Raw genomic sequence first — 12,361 nt, forward strand, 5'->3', positions numbered from 1 at the left:
AATATTTTTAAAAAATGAATCTTTAAAAAAAAAAAGAGTGGGTCATTATAAAGTAAGTCCAGCCCATGTGCTTGGCTTTTTGAACTCAGATGTTTCCCTGTCTACTTTTCTCTTACCCTTCATAGTAGGAGAGTCATGGCACACCACAGGCATACGGTGGGTCCTGAAGGGGAGTGGGGCGCCTCCATTTCACCACTCTTATATCTGTCACATTCTGACACAGCTAATGGCAGTCCTTATTGGAGGCTAGACAGAGGGAGTTACTACCTGGGACTGTCAGCCTTCAAAATCAAGCTAAGAGAACCTGTTTTGTATCCAGGCATGGTGGCACATGCTTGTAATCCTAGCACTTGGGAGACTGAAGAAGGAAAATTTCAGCAACTTTGAGGTCAGCCTGGGTTGCATAGTGAGACCCTATCTCAAAACAAAAGCACCCACAAACCTTCTTTTTTCTTTTCAGTTTTAAAGTGTTTTCAAAATATTTATTTATTGGGACTGGAGAGATGGCTCAGCACTTAAGAGCACTGGCTGTTCTTGCAGAGGACCCAGGTTCGAATCCCAGCACCCACATGGCACCTAACAACTGTCTGTAACTCCAGTTCCAGGGACTCCAAGAGCCTCTTCTGACCTCCTTGGGCATTGCATGATGTGGGTGCGCTTACCTACATGCAGGCAATACATGCATACTCATAAACTAAAAATAATAAATTAAAAACATTTAAAAAAATTATTGTGTGTACACTGCATATATGTGGAGGTCAGAGGACAACTTTCAAGAGTCCTGATCTCTCCTATCATCATTCAAGTGAGACCCAAAGATCAAATTCAGGTATTCAGGCTCAACAGCAAGCTCCTTTACCCACTGAGTCAGTTCATTGGTCCCTCTTTTCTTTATACAAACTCAGCTTCAGGTATTTCCTTACAGCAAGAGAAAACTGGGAATAACATCACATAAGTAAGTGTCTAAAACCAATCTGCATTTTCAGAATAAAAAATGTATTCACAAGATGTAGTGGCACACTCCTTTAATCCCAGCAATTGGGAGGCAGAGGCAGGTGGATCTCTGTGAGGCCAGCCTGGTCTACATAGCAAGTTCCAGGCCGGCCAGGGCTACACAGAGAAGAGATCCTATCTAAAATAAATAAATAAATAAATAAATAAATAAATAAATAAATAAATAAATAAGCACAACAGCAGGGTGAGACTCTTGACTCAGATGTACACGACTGAGCTTTTCCAAACTCAATTCCCTCAGATTTCTTCATGGGATACCATAACAAGAGACTTCATAAGTGGAGTGGCCCATAGGAAAACATTTCTCACATACAGAACCTCTAAAGTGTTTGATGTAAGAAAGAAAGAAAGAAAAAGCCAAAAACAAACAAGTAAAATGTGCTCAAAATTTCACAGTTAAATGTAATCTTAGTTATTAGATGTTCTCCCCCAAAGCACCCATCCTGATGACCCGAATTTCATCCCTAGAACACATATGGTTGAAAGTGGGAACAAATTCCCAAAAGTAAGTGTAGTAAGCACCAGCAAGATGGCTCAGTGGGTAAATGCGCCTGCTGTCAAGTCTAGGAACCTCAGTTTGATCCCTAGGACCTACATGGTAGAAGGAGAGAAATGAGTCCCACGTGTTCTCTGACACACACACACACACACACACACACACACACACACTAAATAAATATTTTAAAAATTAAAATTAAAAGAATATTTTTCAGCCGGGCGTGGTGGTGCGTGCCTTTAGTCCCAGCATTTAGGAGGCAGAGGCAGGCAGATCTCTGTGAGTTCAAGGCCAGCCTGGTCTACATAGTGAGTTCCAGGGCAGCTGGGGCTACAGGGAGACCCTGTCTCAAAAAGACAAAAAGGAAAAAAAAAAAGAATATTTTTCTTCATGAGTATTATCAGGTTAAAATTATTTTGCTCAGGGCTGGAATGATGGCTCAGCAGTTAAGAGCCAGCACTGTTCTTCCAGAGGACCTTCATTTAGTTCCCAGCACCCATGCCTGTAACTTCAGCTCCAGGGAATCCAACACCTCTGGCTTCTGAGGGCACCTGTACTCACATGCAGATATACACACAAGGACACACATACACATGAATAAAAATCTTTAAAAAAATCTGTTTTTAAAAATTTTTGGGTTTTTTGAGACACAGTCTCCCTGTAGCTGTCCTGGAACTTGCTATATATAGACAGGCTGGCCTCACAGAGATCCCCAGCCTCTGCCTCCCAAGTGCTGGGATGAAAGGTGTGTGCCACCATGCCCAGCTAAAATAAATCTTTTAAAAATGAAACTTAATTTGTTCAGAAGTTAAATGTGATGGTACACACCTATAAACCCAGCACTTGGAAGGCAGAAACAAGAGGTTCAAGAGTTCAAGAACATCCTCCCCTAGGCAGTGAAGTCAAGACCAACCTGGGCTACATGAGACTATGTCTGCTCCCTGCCTTCCCAAAATAAGAGAAATATTTTCTCTGGGGCTGAGGGTGTAACTCAGTGGTAGTGTGCTTGCCTATCATATACAGGACTCTCAGTATGATCTCTAGCACTAAAAAAAGATTTCTTTTGGCTCGGCCCTAGCGCCATCTTCCTTGAAACTCCTGCGCTATGAGAGCGAAGTGGAGGAAGAAACGAATGCGCAGGCTGAAGCGCAAGAGAAGAAAGATGAGGCAGAGGTCCAAGTAAACGAGGCTGTGCACGCACGGAAGCCGTGGGAGCAGATGCATGGAGTGCCGGAGCCCGGGACGCTGGTGCACACTGTCGACTGGGCTGCTGGCAAGAATTCGTCTCGATGCACCTGTAACTTCATCGATCGTCAAGACCACGGCCCTGCGTACCACCCAAGCAAGCAGTCCCTGAGGCCCTCCGCCCTGGACCTGTGGCATTCTGGACTAGTTCTGTTCTAACTTATGGTGGAGTGTAACCGTGTACAATAAATCATCCCTTTTGCTGTCTCAGCTGAAGAAGCAAAAAAAAAAAAAAAAGATTTCTTTTGTTTTAGTTTTCTAACAAGATTTATACATGCCAGGCAAGCATACTATCATTGACTTATACCCCCTAGTCACTTTCTTTCTTTAGTTAAAATTAGTTTTTTATGAATTAATTAATTTTATTTTATGTATATGAGGGTTCTGCCTGCATGTGTATGTAATGCCCACAGAGACCAGAAGAGGACATCAGATCCTTAGAACTGGAATTACAGATGGTTGTGAGTTACCACGTGGGTATTGGGAACTGAACCCAGGTCCTCTGGAAGCATAGTCAGTGCTCTTCACTGCTGAGCCAGCTCTCCAGCCCCTATTTTGATTATTTTTAGTTGTGTGTTGTGGTGTGTGTGTGTGTGCGCAGTGCCCACAGAGGTCAGAGGTGTTGGATCCCCTACAGCTGGAGTTATAGGTTATTGTGAACTGTGTTGGGTGCTGGGAACTAAACACAAGTCTTCTGCCACAGGAGCAGTTGCTCTTGACCTCCAAGTCGTCTGCCAGCCCCTCCCTTCTTTTCTTTTCTTTCTTTTCTTTTCTTGAGACAGGGGCTCATGTACCCCACGCAGAGGATGCCCCAGAGCTCCTGATGCCCCTACTTCCACCTCCTGAGTGCTAAAATTCCAAGTGTGCACCACTGGCCTTAAACGTGCAGTCTTCTTGCTTCTCTACTTTGGTGATTCCAAACAAGTGCTGCCATGATTGCTGCATTGAAATTATTTCTCTATTTAATACGTTAATGCTATGAATTATGCTAAGTGATTTGCCACGTGGTGCATTTATATACTTACATAAAATAAAAATTACCAAAAAACCCTCATGTTTTAAATAAGTTTACAACTTTATGTTAGGCCACCATCGTAGTGTTCCTTGCATCCACCCCTCGGGCTGCAGGCCGGACACACCTTCAAAGGCGGGAATTAATTTCGCTGCTGTAGGTTGAGAAATCCCAGCCTCAGAGACATTAAGGAACTTGCTGAGTCACACAGCATGTTTGTGCTGGCACCAGACTGAAAAGTCAGGCATCCCCACTGAAGACCAAGCCAGCACCCTCTGACTATGGTGGGTGACAGTCAACCAAGCACTGGCTCTGGCAAATCACTCAACGTCCTTAAATGCACCCCTGATATTCGCTCCATTTTACGTTGGAGCAAAATCAAAACAGTGAGTGATGGCTCTATAAAGGGTTGTGTGAAGGACAATTTTAAAACCATGTCTGAAGGCTGGCCTTGATGGCCCATGACTTTAATTCCAGCACTTGGGAGGCACAGGCAGGCAGATCTCTGTGAGTTTGAGGCCAGCCTGGTCTATGTAGTTAGTTCCAGGTCAGCTGGGGCTATAGGAAGACCCCGTCTCAAAAAAAGACCAAAAAAAAAAAAAGAAAAGAAAGGAAAAAGAAACCATGTCTGAACTCAGTGGGGCAAGAGTGCTGGGATGAATTGGTAATGTTTGTTATGAACACCAGAAGGCAAATTAGCCAGCATTTCCTTAAGTTGCCTGAAGTTGTTTCCTATGGCATGACTAGTGAATAGGCTGTTCTTCCCTGAGAGCTCAAACGGGTTTGATCACCAATACAAAGAAAAGAAGAAAAAGAAGAGAAAGAAAGGAGAGAGGGAGGGAGGGAGGGAGGGAGGAGGGAAAGGGGCTGGCAAGATGGTTCAGCAAGCAGGGAAAGAAAGGTGCTTGCCACCAAGTCTGATGACACTGGTACCCAAAAGGTAGCAATTTTGTGTGCCAGTGTCAACAAACAACAACAACAAAATTACCGAAGCTGGACTGGGGTACGCAGTTCAGGGTGGAAGGCATGCGTAGCTGGTGTGAGGCAGTAAGTTCACTATGTAGGACTAAGAAGAAAAAAAGGAGGGGCTTTCAGGCTGACAGCCTAGTGTGTCAGCTCATAGCTATAGCCCAGTACTCAGGAAGTTTAGGCAGGAAGATTGTCAGGCCACCCTGAGCTACTCACCAAGTACCAAGCCAACCTTAACTACAGAGTGGGCCATGTATCAAAAAAACAAAAACAAAAACGAAATTTGTGACACCCTGTCATCCTGGCATTTGGTCAGGAGGTGGAGGCAGGAGGATCAGAAAGTCAAGGTCTACATAAGTCAGTTCACATCAAGCCTGGGCTACAAGAAAGCCTGTCTCAAAAAAAAAAAAAAAAAACCAATAAAATAAAATAAAACAATGCCAGGTGTGGTAACACATACCTGTAATCTAGGACTACATAGTAAGTCTTATCTCAAAATATTTTCCAGATCATGCGGCATAAAAATGGTCGATGAGACCTAGTGAGATGGCTCACTGGGTAAAGGTGCTTGCTGTGCAAGTCTCAGGACCTGAGCTCAATTCCAGGAACCCACATAAAGGCAGGAGAGAATAGATTCCACAAAGTTGTTCTCTGACCACCATGCATGCCATGGCACAGCCACCCCCAAACTCTAATAATAAAGAAAAATTTAAAAATTTTAAGACAGGGTCTCAGTATAATACCAGCTGGCCTGGAAATCATTATGTATGTAGACCAAGGTGACCTCAATCTCACAAAGATCTGCCTGCCTCTGCCTCCTGAGTGCTGGCATTAAAGGCATGTGCTATTGCACCCGGCAAGAAAATAAAAAGCTAAAAAATGGTGGGTGAGGGATTTGCATAGGTTTTCCTGATTCAGAGCCTGTATTCCCAGCTTCCACTGCCAACCATGCTTGGTGCCAGCTCAAATACTTTCCAGCTATGCATTCTCAGATATGCCACCTAATGCTTCTGGGACTCTAGTTCATGCTACTACATACTCCAGACAACGGGTGCAGCGGTCTGAGGAGAAAAATAAAACCCCATGTGGGGGCAGCTGGAAAACACTCTGGGACTGATCGGCAATGTTGGCTGTGACGCACTCATTATACACACTGCCCCACCTCAGCACACTGTTATTAATAATGATCCTATATCAAGCTGGGCATGGTGGCGCATGCCTTTAATCCCAGCATTCAGAAGGCAGAGGGCAGAGGCAGGTGGATCTCTGTGAGTTCAAGGCCAGCCTGGTTTACAAAGTGAGTTCCAGGCCATTTGGGGCTACAGGGAGACTATCTCAAAAAAAAAGAATCATCCTATCTCATTGAGCACTGAATCAGTCGGTTCCCTCTTTCCACCACGTAAATTTCAGGTATTGAACTTAGGTTGGCACCACTGGGCACAGCTGGGTGGAACCCAGTACTAGAGCACATGCCTCACATGTGCAGGGCCCTGGGTTCGATCCTTAGCACCATAGGGTGAGGGAAAGGATAATGAAGAGAGCCAACTCTCCATATCCAATCAGCTGAATCTTCAGAAACCACAGCCTGTCTCAAAAGCAACATGCACTGGGTTGATTACATGCTGGGTTGATTAGTAATGTCATTATACTAAGGGCTGTGGATTGAGGGCCTGCTATTGCATTTTTGTTTAAGATTTTTATTTATTTTATTTCATGTGTTTGAGTATTTTGCCTACATGTATATAAGTGTACCATGTGTGTGCAATGCACACAGAGGCTGAAAGAGGGTGTTGAATTCTCTGGAGCTGGAGTTACAGACAGTTGTTAGCTTCCATGTGGGTGCTGGGAACCAGCCAATGTTAACTGCTGAGCCAGCTCTCCAGCCTGTTTTTTGTTTGTAGTACTGGGGATTGACTCTGGGCTTCATGCATTCTAGACATACCACTGACATCTACCCCTGCTTTTTCATATGAAACTTCCAGGTAATTCTCCCAACAATGAACTTTGTGAAGTTCTTTTTCTTCACTAAAGAAAACCAAATCTTAGCAGACCAGGGATCATCAGCACAGGATGCAAATGTCAAAGCAGACATTCATACCAAGGCCAGCGAGATGGCTCAGTGGGTAGAGGAGCTTGTGGTCAAGTGCGATGGCTTGAGTTTGGTCTGGAAACCCACATAATGGAAGGAACTGATTGCCTCTAACTGTCCTCTGTGCCCTCTGACTTACACACACACACACACACACAAACACACGCACATAAACACACACATAAATAGACAAAATTATAATAAAAAATTAAGTCATATGAAGCAAAGATTTTGAACCCATATCTCATTCTTTGAATGAAACAATAACAACAGCAGCAGCAGAACTGGAGGTTTAGCTCTGTGGGCGAGCACTTGCCTAGCATATACAAAGCATGGGTTCCACCCCCAGCACTACAAAACAAAAAACAAACACACAAAAAACAAAAATAGCAAATTATGACTGGCATGGTAGACCATACCATAGCAAGCAGGAAAATTGCTTTGAATTTGAGGCTGGCCTGAGCTACATAGTGGAATCTAGACCAGCCTGAGCTACAGAGTAGAATCTGTCTCAAAAAAAAAAGGGGGGGGGGGCTGAAGAGCTGTCTTGCAGGGGACCCCAGTTCAGTTCCCAGCACCATTTGGCAACTAATAGCCATCTTTAATTCCAATTCCAGGGGATCTGACACCCTCTTCTGGCCTCTATGAGTATTGTACACATGTGGTATACTTACATACATGCAAGTAAATGCTCATAAAATAACAACCAACCAACAAATGAAACCAGTAAATCTGAGCACTTAATGTTTACTATACCCTGGGCATTACATTTTTTTGGAGGGAGAGGTACTAGGGATGGAACCTAAGACCTGGAGACTATGGTAACCACGTGGTTACTACTTCTTCCTTTCTTCCTGTCCTTTTCTTTCTTTCTTTTGTTTTTTTGAAACAAGGTCTCCCTGTAGCCCCAGCTGGCCTGGAACTTGTTATGTAGACCAGGCTGGTCTCAGTCTCACAGTGATTGCCTCTGCTTCCTGAGTGCTGGGACTAAAAGTGTACATCAATACACCCACTTCTTTCTTTTTTCTGCTTTTTTTTTTTTTTTTTTTTTTTTTTTTTTTTTTTTTTTATTTTTTGTCTTTTTGAAGCAGGGTCTCCCTGTAGTCCCAGCTGCCCTGGAACTATGTAGCCCAGGCTGGCTTTGAACTCACAGGGATCAGCCTGCCTCTGCCTTCCAAGTGCTGGGATTAAAGGCATGCACCACCTCACCCCGCTTTGCTTTGTTTGTTTTTTGAGACAGTCTTATGTAGACTAGGCTGACTTCTAACTCATTATGTAGCTGAGAATGAACTTGAAATTCCGATCCCCCACCTCTAGAGGGCTGGAATTACAGGTATGTGTCAGTTTGTCCCGTGTAGGGGTGTTACTCTTTAAAAAGTATTTTATTGTTTTTATCTTATGTGCATGAGTTGTATTGCCTGCATGTGTGTCAGTGCACCCGAGTCATGCAGTGCCTGCAGAAGCCAGAATAGGGTGTTAGATTTCCCTAGAGCTGGAGTTACTGATTGTTGTCAGTCACCATGTGGGTGCTAGGAATTGATCCCGGGTCCTCTACAAGCCAGTGCTCTTAACTGCTGAGCCAGCTCTTCAGCCCCAGGGGTGTTACTTTTATTATTATTATTATTAATTATTATTTGGTCTTTTTGAGACAGGGCCTCCTGTAGCCCCAGCTGGCCTGAAACTCAGTGTGTAGACCAGGGTGGCCTTGAACTTACAGAGATCCTCCTGCCTCCACCTCTGCCTCCGGATTAGAGGAATGTGTTACTATGCCTGGCCTCCAGGGGTGCATTTTTTAAAAAAATATTTTATTATCTTTATTTTATGTGTATGAGCATATTGCCTGCACGTATGTGAGTGCACCCATGTCATGCAATGCTGTGGATGTCAGAAGAGGGCTTTGGATTCCCTTGGAACTGGAGTTAAGGATGGTTCGTAGCCGCCATGTGGGTGCTGGGAATCGAACCCAGGTCCTCTGCAAGAGCAGTCATTGCTCTTAACCGCTGAGCCATCTCTCCAGCCTTTACTGAAGGCTACCACATGCTACTACTGGCTAGTTTCACCCCATTCCTTTTATGTTTGGTCATGTCACCTCTCTGAATCTTAACCACATGGAAAAGTGGAGACCATTTACTCCATTTCTTGGAGAAACTAAGGTCAGAGGTTATAAACTCAGCATCCGTTATGAAGCCTAGGTGTGCCTTGAATTTACCATCTTCCTGTCTTATCCCGAGTGCTAGGATCACAGGAAAGGGCATTACAATGGCTTTATTTATTTAGGTGTGTGTGTGTATGTGAACACGTGTGGTGGAGTGCAGAGGGTGACCTCCTGGGAGTTGGTTCTCTCCTTCCTTAGGTCGTCATCTTGGTGTCAAGCTCCACTGAGCCATCTCTTGATCTCTTGGGCTGGACAGCTTTGAGTCAGTTCTGGGGGACTTAATGACCCCCAGAGTCTATGGAGTTGCCATCTATGCCCCCATCCTGTGCACACCTTGACAGTGACAGAACCAGGGATTTTGCAGTTCTGCCTACTCATCTGGCCATCACCCCTTCTCTATCCTCTCTGGGATGGAGCTTAGCAGGGACAGGCTCTTAGGTGAGGCTGAGCTGCCTAAGCTGATAATAGGGATCGGATTGGTAGAAACCAGACCCACCCTGCCCTGGCCTGCAGGAAGTAAATGGTTTGGGATGGTGGCACCGCGACATCTGAGGGGACTTTGAGGATTGGATCCAGGTCAGAAAAGGACAAGATAGGAAGGGAAGATGGAGAGGAGGCTAGCAGAAAGTCCGAGAGCCAGGAACCTTCCCTCCCTCCCCTGGCTCCTTCTGTGTGTCTACTGGTCTTATGACTTCTCCCCCCTACCTTCCCTTCTTTTTCCCAGTGCCCCCTCCCCAGGGGTACTTCCCCCAGCTCTTTTTCACCACTGCACACACATCTGACACAGGGATCCCTTATAAGCACATATCTAAGTCTACTTGTTCCACAGACCCTCTTGTGCCTGACCTTCCTTGGCCCCCTGGGCCCCAGTCATGGTGACAGATGCCTGTATACTGATGACAATAGAGCACTGAGGTGCTGTACAGGGCAAGTCTGGGCCACCACGTGGTGCTGACTGAGCTTTCTACTTCAAATCTGTCTCCATCACTGTCTCCTTCACTTCCTCCTTAGCCTATCCTCAAGATGTCTGCATTTGTGTGTTCCCCACCCCAACCCACAGGAATGCCCAGGCTGTCAAGGGCCTCAAGGCCCTTGTGTGACCTCTGACCACACCCTCTTCTCTTTTGTTCATTCTCTTCAAGAGGAACAAGAAATGCCTGTAGCCTAGGGCATCTTAGATGGTTCTGGGGGTTCTGAGAAGCCTCAGGAGGCCACACTTAGGTTCCCAAATCTGAAGGAGCACCCTGAGGCCCTGAGAGGGTAAGAAGACAATCTGAGGTCACACAGCAAGATGAGCCCGGCTTGGGGTGGGTGTGTGATGGTGAGGGGGGTTCTCTATCAGATCCAGGTGGGCGGGTCCCAAGATCCAGCAGAAAGGAGGCCCAGGATGGAGCCCAGACTGAGCAGTTCCACACTCACTGTACTGGCCATTACTCCAAAAAGAGGCCCGGAAAGACTTGGTGTACAGAGACACACAGGAAGGGAACAGAGAAGAGCCTAAAAGGTAGGCCCAGGCGCCAGGACCAAACAAAGGACACGCGGCGGCGCGGGGAGCAAGTGGCACAGCAAAAGCGAGGGTGGAGCCGGGGTGGGGTTAGCACTACTCAGCCCCGCCCAGGCTGCAGAGTGGAAATCTGGGGGCTAGTGCAAGGCCAGGTCCCTGGGGCTCAGGGGGCGGGGCCTAGATGGGCGGGGTTGGGCGTGGCTAGGCAGGGCGTGGCAGGGAGGGTAGGACCCCCCCCCTCCCCCCAGCAAGCTCAGGAGCTGACCAGCTTCATGGCTGCTGAAAAGAAACCAGGCTTGTGGCGAGTGATTTGAGATGCGGGCGGGCGCGTTCAAGGTCATCCTGAGGCCCAGAGCCCTGGCGGGGTGGGCGCGTGGACCAGGCCTGGTGGGTGCTGCTTCAACCCTGTAACCTCATCACCCAGGATGCAGAGGCTCAGAACCCAGCAACACCCCCCCACACACACCTTCTGAGTTCCTGCTGTCCCCTCCCCCTGTCCGCAGCCCGGAGGCGCCCGAGCGAGGCTACAGCCCGCGAAGGGCAGAGAAACAAAGGGACCAAAGCGGTGGCGGGCCTGCGGGGCCTCCGGGCGCGCCCCCTCCTCTCCCCTCCCCGCTTGCCGCAAGGTCGACGGAACTCGAGGACGAAGATGCCCGCCTCTCGGGCGCGGCCGAGGCCTGAAGCTGCGTGATCCAACACCATCCCGCTTCCCTACTCCCTTCTAGCATCTCCCGACCCCGCCAAATACGCTCTTGGGTAGGTGGGTGGGTGGAGATGCTGTGTCGCCTCCACCTGGACCAGTACCAAGTCATCAGAGCTCTGTGTTTGCATGGGCGGCCTGCACAGTCGGGCCAGGGATGCAGGAAGCATCCTCCTCCACCGCGGCCCCTCCCCCATCAGGCCTTCTAGAGAGGGAGGTGGGCATCCCGCCCCCAGCATCGCAGCCTGGCTCTCCAAAGCCTCTCAGGGCAGACTTTAGGCGCTCCCCAGCACTTTGATGCGGCTCTGCTCACTCTCAGGCCTGAGGTGCGGTCCTACCCCCCACCACACTTGGGCCTAACTAGGCCTGGTCCTACCCCCCCCACCTCCATTTCCATGGAGCCTGGACATAACCCTCCCTTCGGCGCTTATCTCTCGGCGACTAGTGAATACCTACAGTGACCATTCTTGTGTGCCCGGCGGGCGCGGTCCGTGGTGAGGGCGGCTCCGGGGGTCGTGCACTCCTATGGGGGCGCCCGATGCTCACGCCGGGGTCCCGCCCCGGCGTCTTCGGATGCGCGCTGCAGAGGCAGCGATGAAAGCGGTGGCTCCCTCGAGGGCCAAGGATGGACCTGAGCCCGAGGATACACCCGAGGATGACCGGGCCCCGGGGTGGTCTGCGGGCTGCAGGAGATGAATAGAGGGAACAGGCGCAAATGGAAAATGCTCCCTACGCGACCCCACAGGGCAGGTGGAGAACGTGGTTCACGACAGAGATCTCAGCAGCTCTGATTTTTGCTGCGGTCCCCTCGGTTCGGCCTTGTCGGGTCCTAAGGTGTTCAGGTCTCTCCCGGCGCCCGCCCTCCCTCCCTCCCTCCAGCCCGCGCTGCGCGCTCTGCGCTCTGGGCCGCGCAGCCGCCGCCCCCAGCCCTTTATAGAAGCAGCTGCCAGCGCCAGTGACGCTGATTGGCGAAGAGCTACCAAGCCCCACCTCCTCCCGGCTCCCGACCGCGCAGCAGGTGGAAGTGAGCGGTCTGACCTGGACCCTAGCATTTTGAGAATGCACATCCTGAGGACTCGGGTGGCCAGATTCTGGCTCTCCTGTGACCACCTCTGGTCTTGACGCCTCTTCTTTTTTTAAAAAAAAAATATTTATTTTAATTTTGTGTGTGTGTTTG

At 48.2% G+C, this 12,361-nt stretch overlaps 1 protein-coding gene across 3 annotated transcripts in view; it reads right to left on the reverse strand.

Annotated features, from left to right (window-relative positions):
• Elavl3 (ELAV like RNA binding protein 3) overlaps positions 1 to 12,073 on the reverse strand; it is a 29,608-nt gene extending 17,535 nt beyond the window's left edge. For all 3 annotated transcript variants that reach the window (XM_008833598.1, XM_008833599.1, XM_017798312.1), the window contains exon 1: positions 11,641 to 12,073. In XM_008833598.1, the coding sequence (XP_008831820.1) occupies positions 11,641 to 11,649 (9 nt within the window). In that variant the 5' untranslated portion in view covers positions 11,650 to 12,073. The remainder of the gene's footprint in view (positions 1 to 11,640) is intronic.
• Between the last annotated feature and the right edge of the window lie 288 nt (positions 12,074 to 12,361).

The sequence above is a fragment of the Nannospalax galili genome, unplaced genomic scaffold (assembly GCF_000622305.1).
Source record: "Nannospalax galili isolate Female #2095 unplaced genomic scaffold, S.galili_v1.0 scaffold1436, whole genome shotgun sequence".
In the NCBI taxonomy this organism is placed as follows: domain Eukaryota; kingdom Metazoa; phylum Chordata; class Mammalia; order Rodentia; family Spalacidae; genus Nannospalax; species Nannospalax galili.